Here is a 17,557-nt window from a genome sequence, read left to right on the forward strand (position 1 = left end):
AATCCATCTGAATCCAACTAAGAAAGGATATACTGTTGACAAAGTTAGTAGACACGTAGAAAAGTGGGCTTTCTGCTGTTGTTTTGGTAACTCTTCTTCACCTTATATCTTTTCGAAGATTTTGTTATTTTCTTATTTTACGAAGTTAGGGTTGATAGAATGACTGATGATTCTTATTTTTCTGTTCTTATTTGTCTTCTTCTTCAGGAGCGACTAGAGGAAGGAGTGACTTATGAAAGCGGGGTCAGGTTGGTCTGCTTTTATTCTAGGGTTTGTGCGGTCTATACTCCCTGTTCCAGGTTCGGTTTACTGTCAAGAAACTAAACCCTAATTCTAAATTGTGGTATACTTAAATCCCGATTCTGTCTACAACAATTGTATGTAGCTTTTCTCAATTTAGTACTTTTTATAATCTGTAGAATGTTTTATGTAGTTTTGAAACATGTAGACGAGCTGTCATACAAATTGAATTAAGTGGACCAAATAAACTATGTAGACAAGCGGTTTCTGTTCATTATTTTCATTGGTAAATATAGAATCTGATCCAAGTAAATCAAATTGCCTGTTTATATGCTTCTAACTTTCCAAGAACATTGCTCGCCCAATTATTGTCTATATCTCTAGCTGAGTTATTGGAAAAAATACAAAGCGGAATAGCAAGATTAAAGCAGGCTTTTCATATAGTAAACTAAAATTTGGTGGTTCACCCTTGTATGATATTTCATGTAGTTCTTGACAAATTGCATGGCTTGATGTTGCAGAGAAACATGGCAAAACTTTACTGGAAAAAGAAGATGTTGTTCTTGCTGGTACTGTGGCTTCAACTGCTCTGCATGAATATCGACACAAAGCTAGGGAGATGAATGTAATCATCCATAATCTCATGTCAGGGCTTACATAGTTATCATCTTTCCATGTTTGTTTCTTATAGGATGAGAGGAATTTCCTAGACAGGGAACAGGGTACTGGTTCGTGCAGGACCACCTTTGAGTCAAGTCACTGTACACTGTAGTAGTGGTATAGCAAATGACTGGAAAGATGATAGTGACGATATGATGCCTGTAAGGAATGGCGTGAAGATTGATTAAGATGCGTGCAGGTTTGACTTTGCTATTTTCCCTGTATATTTTATATTCCATCAGGTGAAAAATGTGTGTCCTCTTTACCTTCTCCTAGTATCTGCATGATTGCAGTTATAACCTTTCCATTCGCACCAGGGACAACTGTAGTGGCTCCAAGATAAATTTTCTTTTGCTGAACTAACTGCCAGAACAGAGACATAATTAAAATATCGATCAATTGTCTTACAGGCCAGTTGATAGAAGGAAATTAAAGAACTATCTGCTTTTCACGTATTTTTATCGAAAAATACCAAGTTCGGCTCAAAGTACATATTAGAAGAAGCTTTGAGGATGCCATCAGTAAGTAATAAATGCTCTATTTTAGCTGTTAATTGTTGAATAGCCATTTGATCCAAGGAAATTCAGTAATATCTGTTTTCTATTTTATTCAGGAAAAATATCAAGTGTCTCAAAGTTTTAGGATAAGGATTGAGTTGTCCTCATCAAGTAATAACCACTCAGGTTTGGGGTGAAATGTATGCATTTGCCGTTCGCGTCGCCAATCCTTGGGCAGAGTGGATAGAACTGCAAAATCTACCTCCAATGACTTTCTGTGGAGGAGACCACCGACCTCTCATAGTGTGAGGCCTTCAATTTCTTCTAGTAGTTTATTTTGTCAAAGGCGGCACCAACGGACCACGGTGTCAATTTGGCGACTAATATTACTGATTTCTTATACTTGTTGATTTCAAAAGCAGATATGAATAATCTTAAAATTACCGGGATGTCAATTGATCAGGTGATAGAAGAATGCAAGCTGCTCTATTTTGCTGGCCAAGTTACGAAGATCTAAACCATTTAAAGATTGTGAGTACATCTCTTTCAAAACTTTTTATCTATAACGGTTTTTATTAGAATCCTAGATTCTGATATGAGAAAACGTCAAACCTTAATCAATTTTTTGGCATAATAGATTCATAGTGATACATTATGGCTTTGTTCTGCTTGCAAGAAATGGTGGGAGCTTATTATGATATATTGACTAGGTATTCCTGCTGACACGTACACTGTTACAGGGGCATGGTTTTAGGAAGGAGCTTGTTGAGATGCTTGCTGATCTAAAACCTCGTTTTATCAGATTTCCAGGTATAAATAAAATGATATTGGAAAAGGTTTTGTTTTGCCTCCTTTCCTTTAGTGGTAAGAACTAAGAAGTACTGCTATTGGAAAAGGTGCTACAAGACCCAACTAAATACGTACAAGTAATGTGATAAAGACGAAGGGTAATAAGAATTTTGCTTCAAAGTGAATATTTGGAACTGGATGGTAATATCTCTTTATGTGCCATAATAGGGTCATTCTCTATCTTCAAGTTCTACCGCAGCTTAAAAATATGACCTGTAAGACACCATTCTCTATCTGCTTTGCATATGTGCCATGTGACAAGTAGGACGTCATGCTCAAATTTTCTTTTGTAATTTATTTGCGGAATTTGCTTCTCATAAATAGAACATGTCCTTATAAAAAGATCCCGTTCAGGCTTTACAGAACTCTCGTCTGATTTAGTGGAGGCTGCTGTTGCTCACTGCCAGTTGATTGTGGTTTCCAAGTAAGCTTCTCTGCGTTCTTTTTGCTAATTGGTATTTCTATCTCCCTAAAGTAATTAGTATAGTGAAGAATAAGTCTTGCAGAAGCTTGTCGTGATTCCTCACAAACTTCGATACACAATCTAATTGTTTGATTAATCGTGTGAGTCATGTTGCACAGATTCAAAAAGAAGCTACAGCAAAACACATTTGGAAAGGGGGTGAAAGAACAGCTACAGTTGCTGTTTGGGATCTATGCCCTCTTTACTTCATAAGCATCAGGGTGATTTTCTACTAGTAGCATAACACTTGGGCAAGCCTCACTTGTAAATGATCAGCTTAGATCTCTTTATGCCCAGGTACTGATTTGGATGATGATGAATTGGATATTGAGGAGGAATCTAGAAAGATTGATGAGAAACGGGCGAGGGAACAAAAGGATGCTGAAGCTGAGCTTCAACTTAATATTAAAGAAGAGTCTGATGAGTTTCGTTTGCCAACGGAAGAGGTTTGTTTATTTTAGTTATTAGTGAGTAATGATTTTTGTAAATGTAGTTTGAGGTTGCTTTTTGGATTTTGGTAATGTAGGAAATTGGAGTAGAGGCACTTCAACCACCTGATCTTTCGAATTTGCAACGGAGAATTAAAGAGAGTTAGTACTTTGTTTTTTGAGTTTAGTATTGAGAAATTAAGTTTGTTTTTTAGCTTAATTTTGAGAATTTTGTGGTGATGGCTGTAGTTGTTCGGATACTATCGAATTTTAAGACTTTGAGACAAAAATGGGTAACACGTAAAGATTATGTTGAGCAGCTTAAGAGGGATTTGAGCTCTTATTATGGATACAATGAATGTTACGTTTTTTTTTTTTTTTACATGTATGAATATTGATCACTTTATCATCTGTTTTTTGGTAAAGGAATAGTGATTGGGAATATGTGTATTCTTTGTGGTATTGTTATTAGGATGGATGAATTATTAGCTGGATTGAAAAACAAGAGTGGACCTAGGATAAAACAATAATTATATATTTTATTATTTTTTTTTTAAATATGAAATGTTTTAGCCACGGTTAATGTCCGTAACTATAGGACTAAAATGTGCGTAGCAAAGCCACTTTTGCTATGGCCTATGCCATGGTTTTTATCCCTCATAAAATCTGAATGCTACGGCTTCTGCTGCGGGCTTTATCAAGGGGAACTTGCTATGGCTTATGCCACGGTTACCTATCGTGGACATTTGCTACTGCTTTTACCACGACCATTATCACTAGCAACTGCTACGGCTATTCCCATGGTTTTTATCAGTGGGAAGTTGCAACGGCTTTGGCTGTTGGGTGGACTGTTGCATTTACCCACGGTCTTATGTTGTAGCTAAAGCTTTAGCGACAAGTTGAAACCACCCCATGGTCTTATGATGTCATAATGTCTCGTGGGTATTTTTTTGACTTTTCAACTTGTAGGGGCGACTTTAGGACTATTGCAAGGGTTTTCTTTCAACAAACCGTTGCTACTTTTTTGGCCAATTTTTTTTTTAAATAATTAAAAAACTAATTTGGGGTCCACTTTTAATAAAAAATAATTTTAAAATAAAATTGGGTCTTATTATTTATTTGATTTGGTTGTTACCATCTAGAATTAGAGACGATTTGTGAGTAACTATTCATATTGGTGGAGGCAAACTGTGGGGATTTGCCTCCACCACTTAGAGATGCTCTGATGTCATTACAAATGACGTAATATAGGTTCATGTCATATATGGGTACTTATGAAATTACAACTGTGTAGTATATGTCTATATCATTCCAAATAAGATATGAGTTCTTATGTCATTCTAAATGGAGTAATATTAATATGTTATTTCAAATGATATATAAATTAGACTTGGTGTTGGAGAAAAGCCTACATATGTTACTTTAAGAAGTAAAGCGCCACTATGACATTGAGAATGACATGACATTATGGATATTTTCATTACAAACAATTTAGATTCATATGAGACCAAACTTGATGTGGCATTGAAACAAGTCGTACTATGTCATTCCAATTGTCATAATAAAGATGTCTTTCCAACCGTTATAATAACTATCTAATATGTTATTATTTTTATCATACTTAACAATATGACAGTAAATATGTCACATATCATTGATGTCAAAAAAAGAAACAAAAATTGTCATAATATACGCATACATACAATTATCTGCCACAAATTATTCTAAAGATTTTGGCACATCAATCATTTACTCCTGCACAATGCAATTTTATACTCTTAGATTTGAGTAGACAAACTATTAGGGTGGTTGAAAACGACAGAAAATGAACAAAATGTTTAATTGTTCCACTTGAAATTGGAACATTTTCAATTCCAAGTGGAACAATTAAACATTTTCCTGCCCTAGTCAAGAAGAAGTGGGGAAGGTGTCGAGCAGTGGTACTAAAAAAAATCTCTTCTTTTCTCTTTTCTCGTTGTAGTTTAAGAAGACAAAGATGCATCATATTGATTGTTCCGTTAAGAAGGATGCACATCAAATAGCGGTACTTTTCTATGATTCTTCAAGGCGCGAACACCAAGTGTGATAAGCACCCAAAAGTGTATTATGAAACCCCATTGAGACATATAAATTTGGTTAATTATGTGTTTAATAATCATGAAATAAATATGTTTTCATACTTTTGTAGGTATTCACAGTAAACATGGAAATATTATTTAAACATGCGATAAAGCACGAGGAACGACATATATATGAATTTTTCCAAATCTACACAGAAGCATCAAAATTCCAAAGCTCCTACCTCTTGAACCAGGACTCCGAATGGGACAAGTGAGCTGCTCAAACAATCAAGGCGATGAACTCTACGCATAGGCGGGAAGTTGTAAAATTTCCCAAAGACCGGACCGCCACTAGACTGCATATAGGACCCACTATGCGGGACCGCAAGATTGGATGAGTCATCAATCATGGAGCATGTCAAGACAAAAATGACAAATTATTGGTGCAAAGTTGACACCTTGTATGTAATTAATTAGATTAGGTGTTAATAGTGAAAAAAAGGCAAGGTGTCACTTTGTTTTAATGTGGTGGATAAAAATGAAGTAAATGTGGTTTGATGTTTCACGTGGGAGGAAATGAGATTTCTCTCAAATGGAGAAGAAAACAAAATAAGGGGGGGACACTCCATTTACTCCCTTGACTTCTTTTCCTTACATTGTATTATTTTAGTTCCTTAGTCATTTTTATTATTTAGTTTTTAGTTTTGTAAAAAAAGCTTGTAATAGTTTTAATGGAGGAAACTTTGGTTTTCTTCTAGAAAATAAATAGAAAGCAAGTGAGTTTAGATAGTTAGTCTTCTTCTTCCTTTTTCTCTCTCTCTTTTTGTACTACTAACTTGTAATCCTTTATCCCAAGGATCATGAGCTAACTTTCCCTTTGGGGAGTTAATCCAGCTCATGTGAGGGAAAATATTTGTTGTTGGTTTGATAAGTTGGTTAGGAAGAACAACTAGACCTACATCCTATCCCAAAATGATAGTTGATGTAGTGTCTAGTTAGAAATCAAAGTGATGAGCTTAGAGATAAGTCATTGCTTGGTTCCACTTGCTAACATGTATGAGCTTAGAGATGAGCCATACATGTTAGGGATCAAGTCTTCTTCTATTAGGACTTGTCTATGAGTCTAGGAAGAATAAAATGAATTTATTAAAATCAACAACAAAAGTTATCTTCACATGAGGAGGATTAGCTCTCCACCTTTTCTTTAGTAAATTGTATTGTGTCTTAGTTGCATGATTTTGAATCTTAATGTTTTTCTTAATGTTTTTGTAGAAAAGAAACCTAGTATTAGTATTAAACTTACTCACTAGTTCCCTAAAAGTAAAAACCAAGTTGTAGTTGTCCTGGACTTTAGGTTGGTTCGAATCCTTATTTCAACTTTACGAACACGAAGATCGTGAGTAAGGAAATCTTTGAATTCGCATTTTTCGCCAAATTAGAGAGTAAATATCTAACGTAGTAAAAGAGCAATATCAAAATGGGCGCCGTTCGTTAAAGGCATAGGACTTGTGCTACAGATTGGAAGTTGCATCAAGGGGGAACCCCCACTCTCTTCCTTTCTTCCTTTTCGTTTCGTTCTTACGTTTTTTTTTTTTTTTTGTTTAATTTCGTATTTTGTCTCGCAATTGACCTGATCACTCACGGATTTTTTGCTATACTTCCAGGTACCAAAAGTTAGGACTGGGAAAGTACATTGCAGGTGATTATAAGAGTTCTGTGAAAAGTTGAACTCATTGTGGCATAATTGACACGCATGCGCGTGGCTGGACTCGCGTCCGTGGGTGACTTTGCTCATTTACTGCTCATCTAATAGCCCCAACATCCACTGCTAAATCCTGATCCATATCCAGACCTAACTCTCTGGACCTGTACCTGAAATTTCGAATATCTTTTGGGATTAATCACGTCGACGGATTGAAACGTCTGTTTCATTTCTTTGGCGGACTTGCGGGAAGCTACAGGTTCCAAATTTTTAGTGTTGTTTTTATTTTTAGTTATTTGCATGAATGCCATGTATGTAGTATAATGTAATAGTTTATGGATTATTATTTACGTCTTAGGCTAGAAATATGCATGAATTATGTTAATACGTCCGTAAATATATGCGATTAAGTGGGTATGAATTGCATATTAATGTATATGTACATACCAATGGTACTGTTTTGCATGGTTATCTATATTTATATGTATAAGTGTCTATTATTGCATGTTTAGTATTTCTCTACGTATACGTACATGATATTGTCTAATAAGTCGATTTTGTCAAGAAAGAGGAGAACATTCCAACGAGAGTTAAAATCTGAGTTGGGTAAGTTGTTTCTAAACCCTACGGGGTAAAAGCGCTCTCTATATGACACTCGCAATCTCAATGAGTATTGCCGAAATCGAATTATTATGCAATACAAGAGTCGTATTTTAGTTTATGTATAATATGTTGTATGTTTAGTTTTGTCGTATTTATCTGCGTACATATACTATATTCACATGCTAATGTATTTCGATACGTATGAGTGATTCAAATTTGCCTGTTACTGTTGATATACGTCTACGTAATATCGACTTACAAATTAGCATACATATACGTATTACTGATGTATATTTGCCTGTACGTATGGAAGTATTTATCGATGACACAACCTTGCCTATTCGTATAGCTATACGTATGAGTAGAGTATCTTCACATGCTACTACATCTAGTATTGTATGAGTAGATCGTATTTGCATATTTATATTTTTACCCTTGCATAAATCTTAGTTAAAAAAAAATAAAAAAATAAAAAAAATAAAAAAATAAATTAAGCCCTTGCATAAATTTTAATTCCATAAATCTTATTCATAATCATATTCCAACGGTGTCTAGGAAACTTGAAAGATTGAGGTTACTTAATTAGAACCGTGCTTGCACAGAAAATCTCCCTCATATCTCTTATGTGACCTGGCTGTTGGTTTATGCACATGTATTCCTAGCTTCACTGCTACGTTAGCAGCAGCTTAGGCCTACGTTGTTCAACTCTACAGCTTAAAAATAATAATAAAATTCAAGTAATAATAACTTTCTTCTATCAATTAGATCTAATTTTATGCTTGCATGAGATTACGATCTGGTTCCACTAAAGAATTTGAACATACCTATCGTTGAAGAAAATACGATAAGCAATTGCGTAAGTTCTCACCTAAAAATTGTTCTTCTTCTGTTAATTACCTTCATCAAGATCCTTCGCCGCCATTAACTACGTCGTTATGGCCGGCGATCCTCCTTGGTGAGAAGCTCTCCGCCGGACTTCTATCTTTGCATTCTGAGGAAGGACCTTCTTTCTGCATCAAACTTGAGGACATTGTCGGTGATTTTCGTATTCCGCCAAACGTTTTTAGTTTGTTACCTATATACCATGGTTTGGATCACGAAAAACCTTACAATCATCTTCGTAGGCTTCAACAAGTGGCCACAACATTTCACCACCCAGCCGTCTCTAAGGAACAACTCTTGCTTTGACTGTTTCCATTCACTTTAGCGGAAAAAGCGTCACTTTGGCTAGCAGGACAACAGCCACAATCCATAGACACATGGAATAAATTAGTTCAAGCTTTCATGCTTCAATTTTACACTCAGAAGAAAACAACTGAAATGCTTCAAAAAATTCAATTCTTTCGTCAAAATCCTCATGAATCCTTTACGGAAGCATGGAGTCGTTTCACTGATCTTCTGTTAGAATGTCCTCACCACCAACTAGACAAAGCTGTCCTTGTTCGTTCATTCTTTAATGGTTTGTCTGATCATAAAAAAGAAACTCTTGATATAATGAACGGAGGTTGCTTCATGGACAAAAGAGCTACTGAGGCTTATACTTTTCTTGAAAAACAAGCGAAAAAAGGTACACACTGGGGTAACACTGAGTCGTCTAGGTCATCAAAGGACAATGTTACAAAGGCCACATCTATTTTTGAGGTAAAACCCGATCCCAAATTAAAAATTTGATAGAATCCCTAACTAAAAAGTAGATGCCCTTGCGGTTCAAGTAAGCGATCAACTTCCAAAACAGGTCATGAGCGTTGACACATCCCCATGTGTTCTTTGTCTCGATCGACCATCGATGTTTATTTTCCCTTGTTATATGCCTCACCTTCTCAACAATTCGGAGGAGGCATGTGCATTCAACATTCTAATGCACCTTGGAGACAACATCGAATTTGGCTTTGGTGCCAAAATAACCAACAAATGGGGGCTCCTCGGGTTTAAGCTAATCCGCTTTTTCGACCTACCAACAATTTTATTCCATACCGCCAAGGAAATAATCAACAATACCAACAAGGTCAATTTCAAAATAATTCCAATGCTAATTATCAAACCAACCGCAGCCTTGTTCCGGCTAATCCGGATCCCAACTATAATCCACAACTTCTAAGCAATAATCGTGAACTACTACCTTTAACAACTGCGCCACCCGTTATGGATAGGACAAAGCGAGACTTTCTTAGCTTACATGAACCAACGGTCTCAAATTTTAACGTCTATCCAACAATCACTTCAACAATTGGCGCAAGAAAAAGTCGAGGAAAGGCGTGTTTCTGTACAAGCGGTTCCAAACCCTAAACCCGGCAAACCACGGCATTTGAACTCACCAATGCACCTAGTACAAGCACCCCAACCAAGGTGAGGTGCATGCAATCACTACTCTACGATCACGGAAAAAGCGTAGACAATCAAATACATATGCGGATGATCAACCAAAGGAATCGAAGGATCAAATTAATCTATTTCCAATAATGAACCTACGGTGGATTCACGGATCAACAAAGTCAACATCTCGAATGTAGGAAACAAGCAAGTAGACCCCTTTGCCAAATTCAGCCCTAAGGCACCCGTTTCTACTGCGGCTTGGCAAAGAATAAACCCGATGAGAATTTTTCTTTGAAATCGAGAGAGACTTTTCAAAATTTGACAATCAACTTACCTTTTCTAGATGCTTTAAAGCTATTACCAAAACATGCAAAATTTCTGAAGATATGTGCAACACAAAAGGAGAACTAATGTTCCTCAACAAGCGTTTCTCACCAAACGGTTTCCCTCCATCACCGAACCACACAATGGTATAGTCAAATACAAGGACCACGGTAGACCAGCGGTTCCATGTACCTTAGGTGACAAATATCGACTCTTCAGCGGCTTCTAGACACGGGAGCTAGTGTGAACTTACTTCCATATTACTTACTTAAACAACTAGGTCTTCATGAGCTCAAACCTACCACCATGACTCTACGGTTAGCCGATCGTTCCATAAAAGTAAAAGGAATTGTGAAAAACGTCCTTGTAAAAGTCCAAGACTTTTTCTATCCTGTAGACTTTGTTATTTTGGATACAAAAGTTGCATGTGATTCCATTCCTATCATCTTTGGACGCCCGTTCCTAGCAACTACTAATGCTCTTATTAACTGTAGGGATGGTTCAATGACCATGTCCTTCGGAAATCTATCGATCGAGGTGAATGTGTTCAAGTTGATGAAACAAATCCCAGAGCCTGACATTGATGGTGAGGTCAACAGGGTTGACAGCATTACGCAAGAGTATTTAACAAACTCTTTTCCAGAAGATGAAGTGTACCAATTTCTTTCCTTTGGCGAATCCGAGTTTGAGGACGATGATTATACACAAGAAGTAAATGAGTTATTAGAGTCAATACCATTATTTGACCACGATTTGTGATGTCCAGTAACTTGGATGAACATCAATCTGTTTACTGCATGGATGATGACTTTCCTCAAGAATCTTTAATACCCACTCCGCCCACCCCTACGATTTAAAACCTCTTCCGGAATTAAAATACGCATACAGCTTGATCCAAATGGTCGTCACCCAGTTATCATTTCTTCACAATTGACTGACGATCAGGAAGCTCGTTTAATTAATGTCATTCAACAACATCGTTCTGCTATTGGATGGTCCCTCGATGACATTAAAGGCATTGCACCCCTTGTGTGCACCCATCGTGATACACCACGAAGAAAATGCTAAGGCGTCGCGTGAACGCAAGCGTCGACTAAACCCTACCATGAAAGATGTGGTACAAGAGGAAGTTTTAAAATTACTTTCGATCGCGGGTATTATTTATCCTATCTCGATAGTGTTTGGGTGAGTCCAATACACGTTGTTCCCAAGAAATCTGGCATTATAGTTGTGAGAAATGATAAAGATGAATGCATTTCATTTCGTATCGATGAAATGGCGAATATGCATTGACTATCGCAAACTTAATGCCGTCACTCGTAAGGATCACTTTCCACTTCCATTCATAGATCGGATGCTTTCGAGCGGCTTAGCGGTCATGCATATTACTGTTTTTTCTTGATGGTTATTCAGGTTATTTTCGGATAGTCATAGACCCTGGCGATCAAGAAAAGACCACGTTCACTGTCCATTTGGTACATTTGCATATAGGCGAATGCCTTTCGGCCTTTGCAATGCACAGTACTTTCATTTGCATGCTTCACATTTTCAGTGATATGGTTGAGCGTTTTATGGAAGTATTCATGGGCGACTTCTCAATATATGGAGATTCTTTTCGATAGTTGTCTATCAAATCTTGAAAAAGTCTTTACGCGTTGTGAAGAGAAAAACCTTGTTCTCAATTGGGAAAAATGTCATTTCATGGTTACAAAAGGAATAGTTTTAGGACATATCGTTTCAAAGGACGGAATCGAAGTCGACAAAGCTAAGATAAAAAAAATTGCTTCACTTCCTATACCAAAATCAGTTCGAGACATTCACGCATTCTTAGGACACGCAGGTTTCTATAGGAGATTTATTCAAGATTTCTCAAAGGTTGCTCGACCTTTAACCAATCTCCTGCTTAAAGATGCCGTTTTTTACTTCAGTTTCAATTGCAAACAAGCCTTTAAGATTTTAAAAACCGCATTAACTACCGCTCCCATAATTCAACCACCTGATTGGTCCAAACCTTTTGAATTAATGTGTGACGTGAGCGATTATGCTATTGGAGCTGTACTAGGGCAACACCGAGAAGATAAGCCAGTTGGCATTTATTATGCGAGTAAAATCCTTAATGAACCTCAACGTAACTATACCACCACTGAGAAAGAGTTTCTCGCCGTTGTATATGCTTTGGATAAGTTTCGTCCATACCTAGTGGGTTCTCCAACTATTGTCTACAAGCGACCATCGCGACGCCGTTATCTATTAGCAAAAAAAGATGCAAAACAAAGGTTGATCCAATGAATTCTCCTTTTGCAAGAGTTTACTCTAGAAATTAGAGATAAAAAAGGTTGCGAAAATGTGGTTGCAGACAATTTATCCACGACTTGTCAGTGATGTTGATACTGATACCGAACCTATCTATGATTCCTTTCCAGATGAACACTTGTACTCTATTTTTTTGTCCTCTTGGTACGCTGACATAGTAAATTACTTAGTTATCGAAGAAGTCCCTTCATCTTGGTCTCGTAATGACCGGAAAAAGTTCTTATCTACTGTGAAATTTTATTTCTGGGATGCTCCCTACCTCTTCAAGTATTGTTCGACCAACTAAATCCGTTGCATTCCGGTGGGAAACACAATGATGTGTTATCCTTCTGTCATGAACAATCTTGTGGTGGTCATTTTAGTGGTAAGAAAACTGCGGCCAAGGTTCTACAATGTGGATTCTATTGGCCAACACTATTTAGAGATGCACATGAGCATTGCAAAGCATGCAAACGCTGCCAGCAGCTAGGACGCATTACTCAACGCAATATGATGCCCTTAAATCCCATTTTACTTGTGGAAATCTTTGATGTATGGGGCATCGACTTCATGGGTCCATTTCCAAATTCACATGGCTTCCTATACATACTAGTAGCAGTTGACTATGTGTCAAAATGGATTGAGGCATTGGCATGTCGTGCTAATGATCATAAAACGGTAGTTTTGTTCGTAAAAGAAAATATTTTCTCTCGATTTGGTGTTTCAAAAGCTATAATTAGTGATGGGGGAAAACATTTTTGCAATAAATTTTTTGAATCTTTAGTAAAGAAATATGGAGTCACGCACAAAATGGCAACTCTGTATCATCCTCAAACCAGTGGTCAAGTATAAGTCTCTAATAGAGAGATCAAATCCATTTTGGAAAAAACTGTCAATCCATCTAGAAAAGACTGGTCTCTACGATTATCTGATGCCTCGTGGGCATACATAATAGCTTTTAAGACACCTATAGGGATGTCTCCTTATCGCCCCGTTTTTGGAAAACCTTGTTATCTGCCGGTTGAACTTGAGCACCGTGCTCTATGGGCTATCAAAAGCCTCAATTATAATACTAACGCGGCAGGCGCGAAGAGAAAATTACAGTTAAATGAGCTTGAGGAAATTCGGAGTGATGCCTATGATATCTCGAAATCCTATAAAGCTAACATGAAAAGAGTGCATGACAAGCACATATTGAGAAAAGATTTCAAAGTGGGTCAAAAAGTTTTGTTGTACAACTCAAGATTACACATTTTTCCAGGAAAATTAAAAACTTGATGGTATAGTCCTTTCACCATCTCTGCTGTCACCCCTTATGGGGCTATTTATTTGAAAAACGTAAATGATGACAGCGAATTTCAAGTAAATGGCCAACGCCTTAAACATTATCATGAGTTGCGCTCTCTAGATGTTGAAGAGACTCTTCTCAATGATCCAGTCTATATAGACTAATAGATTCGATGGTGTACTTCTTTCCATGTGTTTAAATAGAAAAAGTATGCCATTTGGGTAGCCGGGCCCTCTTCTATTTTCTTTTCTAAAAATCCCTAGAGTGTGTGGTTGCAAGCGCCGGAACCATAGTTCATAAAAATTCTACTTCAGAACTGAGTATAAATGTCTTCTGATAATCGAGCAAACGTGCCTCCTGGAAAACAATGAGTACCAAAAATTTCAACTCATTCTTTCTCCTCCCTTTTCTATTCTCTTCCTCGTGAACTCCAACTCATCATTTGGTGCAAATCTCACCCATCTCGAATAGGTAATGGTCGTAGTACTTTTGCTCGAAAGCGACGGGCAAAAAGGATGGGGTGGTGTATGAACTGTCAAACTCCTTTCTGTCCAGGTCTTGATCTTCTATCGAGATGAGTCGGTATAAGGTATATTATTGTTTGACACCATTTCGGTGGGATAAACTTCGTCGTCGTCGTCCGTTGTTCCCCACAGGTTGGGATTCGTCTTGAGGATCTGACGTTAAAAGACTCACATTCGTCTTGAGGATCTGATGTAAAAAGACTCAACATGTATATACTCATTTTTTATTTTTCCCTTAGCACCAAGCATGGTGCCCAAAGAGAGTCGTGATATGCAACATCGGACATTTCCTAGTTCGTGCGGGCAATGGATTCCACCCAGGCCAACCCGATCGGTTTCTATGTGACTGTATCAAGGGGGCGGTGCGAGGCTATACCATATGTACTAAGGGTAATATTATTATTAGACCATTGCACATTGGTCGGGGATGGTACCGATCACGAACCCTAGGCCCCCAAAACATAAAGGTTAAGCCCTGCGGACGAAATTTGGATTGGGTTCGCCCAGGCCGACATGAAAGTTGCTCGAGTTAAATTTTGTTGTGATGTGTTGTTTTATTTGGACTGCCGGTGTTGTTGACACGTTTCTTTCGAGTTGTACATTTGTATATAAAAATTGTAAATAAATAAAAACTAAAAAATAAAAAATAAAAATAAAATAAAAAAAATAAAAAAAAATAAAAAAATAAAAAAAATAAAAAGGTTTGAATGTGATTTTGTCATATTCCAGTGAATGACATTTTTAATGCCGATCATTTTGATATATCATTGTTTCAATTTGGAGTTAAAACGAATCGAAATTCCACGTTTGAAATTTCGGAACATTTCGGGACATAAGGGGAATTTCTAGAATTCATTTAGGTTTGGGCCAAAAATTGGACCTGACCAAAATCACGGACCCGTTTACAAAAACCCACACGCGGGGCACCTACGCGTCCATCCCTCACATTTCTTCCCCCTTAAAATCCGGATCTTGGTCTCCCTCACACTCACCTCGCGCACGCGACTAAACAGACCTGAATTCAACCCGCGCACGCGGGCTAAACTCCACCAATTCAAACGCCCTTCCTCCATCACCATCTCCTCCATCACTCTTAGCAATTTCCACCCTCAGAAATTCATCTAGACCTTGCTATGGCAGCACGAAGGAGAATCACAGTTGAGAGAAATTTTGAAAATCTCTACAATTCCGAGATGTTTCATCTATTTTTCGATGAGGAAATTGCTAGTAGAGAGTGGGAATATCTCTTGCATTGAATTCCAGCTGATTATTTCGAAGATTTGGTGTTGAAATTTTACGACAATGGAGGTTTCCGGGGTGATGAATTTTGGATTACGGCGGATGGGTTGGAACGGGACCTCACGCTGGAGTTAATATCGAATCTGACCGCGCATTCAATAAACTCGATAATCCGACCCTGTTGTTGTCGAGTATCCGACTACGAGGGACTTAATGTTTGACACACTTCTCGAGGGAGAGTACAATAATGGCTCGAACTGCGTGTACCAAAGCCTTTCATTTCGGGACGAAACCAACTAGCCGTCACTCAATGGTTGGCGTCTGGCGTCATTGGAACTTCAAAGGCGTCGGCGTGAACAAGACATTCTTGCACCTCTTTGTGGATCCTCCGGAGAAGAAGAACACTTTATGTATGGTCCATTTCTGGGCCATGTTCTTACGACAGCGTCAAACAGGTCAGCTCCTCTTTTTGTACTTGTTGTTTTCGGCTTATGCTTAACTTAAGGTTCCAGTCCGCTACTCCTTTCATTCCAACAAGGTCTTTCGAGAATTTTGGAATTTTCAAGACTTGTGTTTTGGACCACTAGGACCCAGTAGCTAGAGATGATATTGAGCGTGATAACGTACCTCCTCCTCCCCCTTCACCACCCGACTGTTTTAATGAGGCTACCATGCGCCGAATCAACACTCCCATGGAAGCCTTGAGACACATGAACACTAGTATGTGTAGGATGTTTCTTCATCAGGAAGAGATGCTTACTTCCCAAAATGACTTCCAGCAAGAAATACGCAATCGCCAAGGCCGTTTCCAGAGAATGATGATGGCAAATCGATTGGCAATTCAAGATCAATTGCTACTGATCTATAGGCCACATTCGGACCGGTCATTTCGGCCCCGGAAGTTAAATTGCGGTGGCCGGCGGCGTAGTAAACCGGGTTCATCTTACGCTAACCCGGAGGATTCGATGGCTGTTTATTTCCCTTGGTTTAGAAATGACTATGTCATTTATTTCCCTTATGCATTGCATTTTTAGTTTTCTTGTGATAAAAATATTATATATCGGTTGATTTCTTATAATTTTGTATCTCCAGATGGTTTGAATGAGAAATTATTTATGTTATGCAATTATTGTACTTTCTAATATAGTAGTTTGTTCCTTGAGGCATTGGGCCTACTCTCAAAGCCCAATGGTCAGAACCCAACGGACTGATCTAAACGGTCAGATGCCCAACGGTCAGAAATCTAATTATAAATACAACTCTACTTTTCCATTTTCCCTCATCCCCTTCTCTCACTCTTCACAAATTCTCATTTTCTTGATCATAATGAATCCAATCGAGCGATGGGAAAAGGAGCAACGCGAATGGGCTATCACCGTATTCGTGATAACAGTGTTTATTATTATTCTGCTGTCACTCATGCATAACTTGATCCAGCACATTTAGATCTATGTAACCATCTCTCTTTCAGTCTGTCGTTTTGTATATTCGTATGGTGTGTTAAATAATTCTCACACATTTTATGCGGTTTACGTATTAAATGGGAAGTTTAAGTATTAAATATTTGTGTATATTAGTTGTCTTTTCCTCTAAAAAAAAAAAAACACCAAAAAAACTCACCAAAATAATTAATTTGATACTCATGGTGCTTCAGAGAAGATCGCGACGCTACAAAGTGCAGCATAACACTTGTCACACATGCAGCTCGATTATTCTATCCATATTCTATTCTCTAGCGGTATGATCATCATTTCTGAAATTACGTGTAAGTCTAACTACCCCGTGAAACTTTCTTCCCGTATTTTCTAACATTGAACCATCTCATTAATTGTTTTGGAAATCGACATGACATGACAAGACTTACTATGGATCCCCATTGTTCTTTGTTCATAACCACATGGGTCATTAACTACACTTGGAATCAGTTAGTACGGACTCATAGATTGGCTATAAATCTCTTCTTTTTTCAGCCATTCTCATTCAAACAATTTTCACTATCCTTCCCTCGATAATACTAACAAATGGATCAACCAAGAAAAATAATGCCCGAGAAAGACTACCTAAAAGTTTTGGAA

General features: G+C 37.7%; 1 protein-coding gene across 5 annotated transcripts; it reads left to right on the plus strand.

The window, feature by feature from the left end:
* The first annotated feature begins 954 nt into the window (after window positions 1-954).
* Window positions 955-3,462, plus strand: LOC147516173 (uncharacterized). Of its 5 annotated transcripts, none has more exons than XM_086588844.1 (9): window positions 955-1,099; window positions 1,311-1,421; window positions 1,514-1,702; window positions 1,820-1,928; window positions 2,138-2,207; window positions 2,601-2,670; window positions 2,816-2,930; window positions 3,007-3,155; window positions 3,236-3,462. In XM_086588844.1, exons 4-9 carry the CDS (start codon window positions 1,872-1,874, stop codon window positions 3,246-3,248), a joined length of 474 nt encoding a protein of 157 aa, XP_086444970.1. In that variant the 5' UTR covers window positions 955-1,099; window positions 1,311-1,421; window positions 1,514-1,702; window positions 1,820-1,871; the 3' UTR covers window positions 3,249-3,462. The 5 variants fall into 5 exon arrangements, with proteins under 5 accessions (XP_086444970.1, XP_086444971.1, XP_086444973.1 ...); XM_086588845.1 differs by having other exon boundaries at window positions 960-1,099; window positions 1,514-1,700; window positions 1,861-1,928; XM_086588847.1 differs by lacking the exons at window positions 955-1,099; window positions 1,311-1,421 and having other exon boundaries at window positions 1,563-1,702; window positions 1,817-1,928.
* Window positions 3,463-17,557: the final 14,095 nt, after the last annotated feature.

This window comes from Coptis chinensis, chromosome 2, assembly GCF_015680905.1.
Source record: "Coptis chinensis isolate HL-2020 chromosome 2, ASM1568090v1, whole genome shotgun sequence".
Classification (NCBI taxonomy): Eukaryota; Viridiplantae; Streptophyta; class Magnoliopsida; order Ranunculales; family Ranunculaceae; genus Coptis; species Coptis chinensis.

What these genes read in the sequence shown, in the direction of transcription:
- LOC147516173 (XM_086588844.1), top strand. Translation starts at nt 1,872, where the DNA reads ATGCAAGCTGCTCTATTTTGCTGGCCAAGTTACGAAGATCTAAACCAT. An exon ending in ATCTAAACCATTTAAAGATT is followed by an intron (nt 1,929 to 2,137) that starts GTGAGTACATCT and finishes ACACTGTTACAG; the next exon opens with GGGCATGGTTTTAGGAAGGA. An exon ending in CAGTTGATTGTGGTTTCCAA is followed by an intron (nt 2,671 to 2,815) that starts GTAAGCTTCTCT and finishes TAATCGTGTGAG; the next exon opens with TCATGTTGCACAGATTCAAA.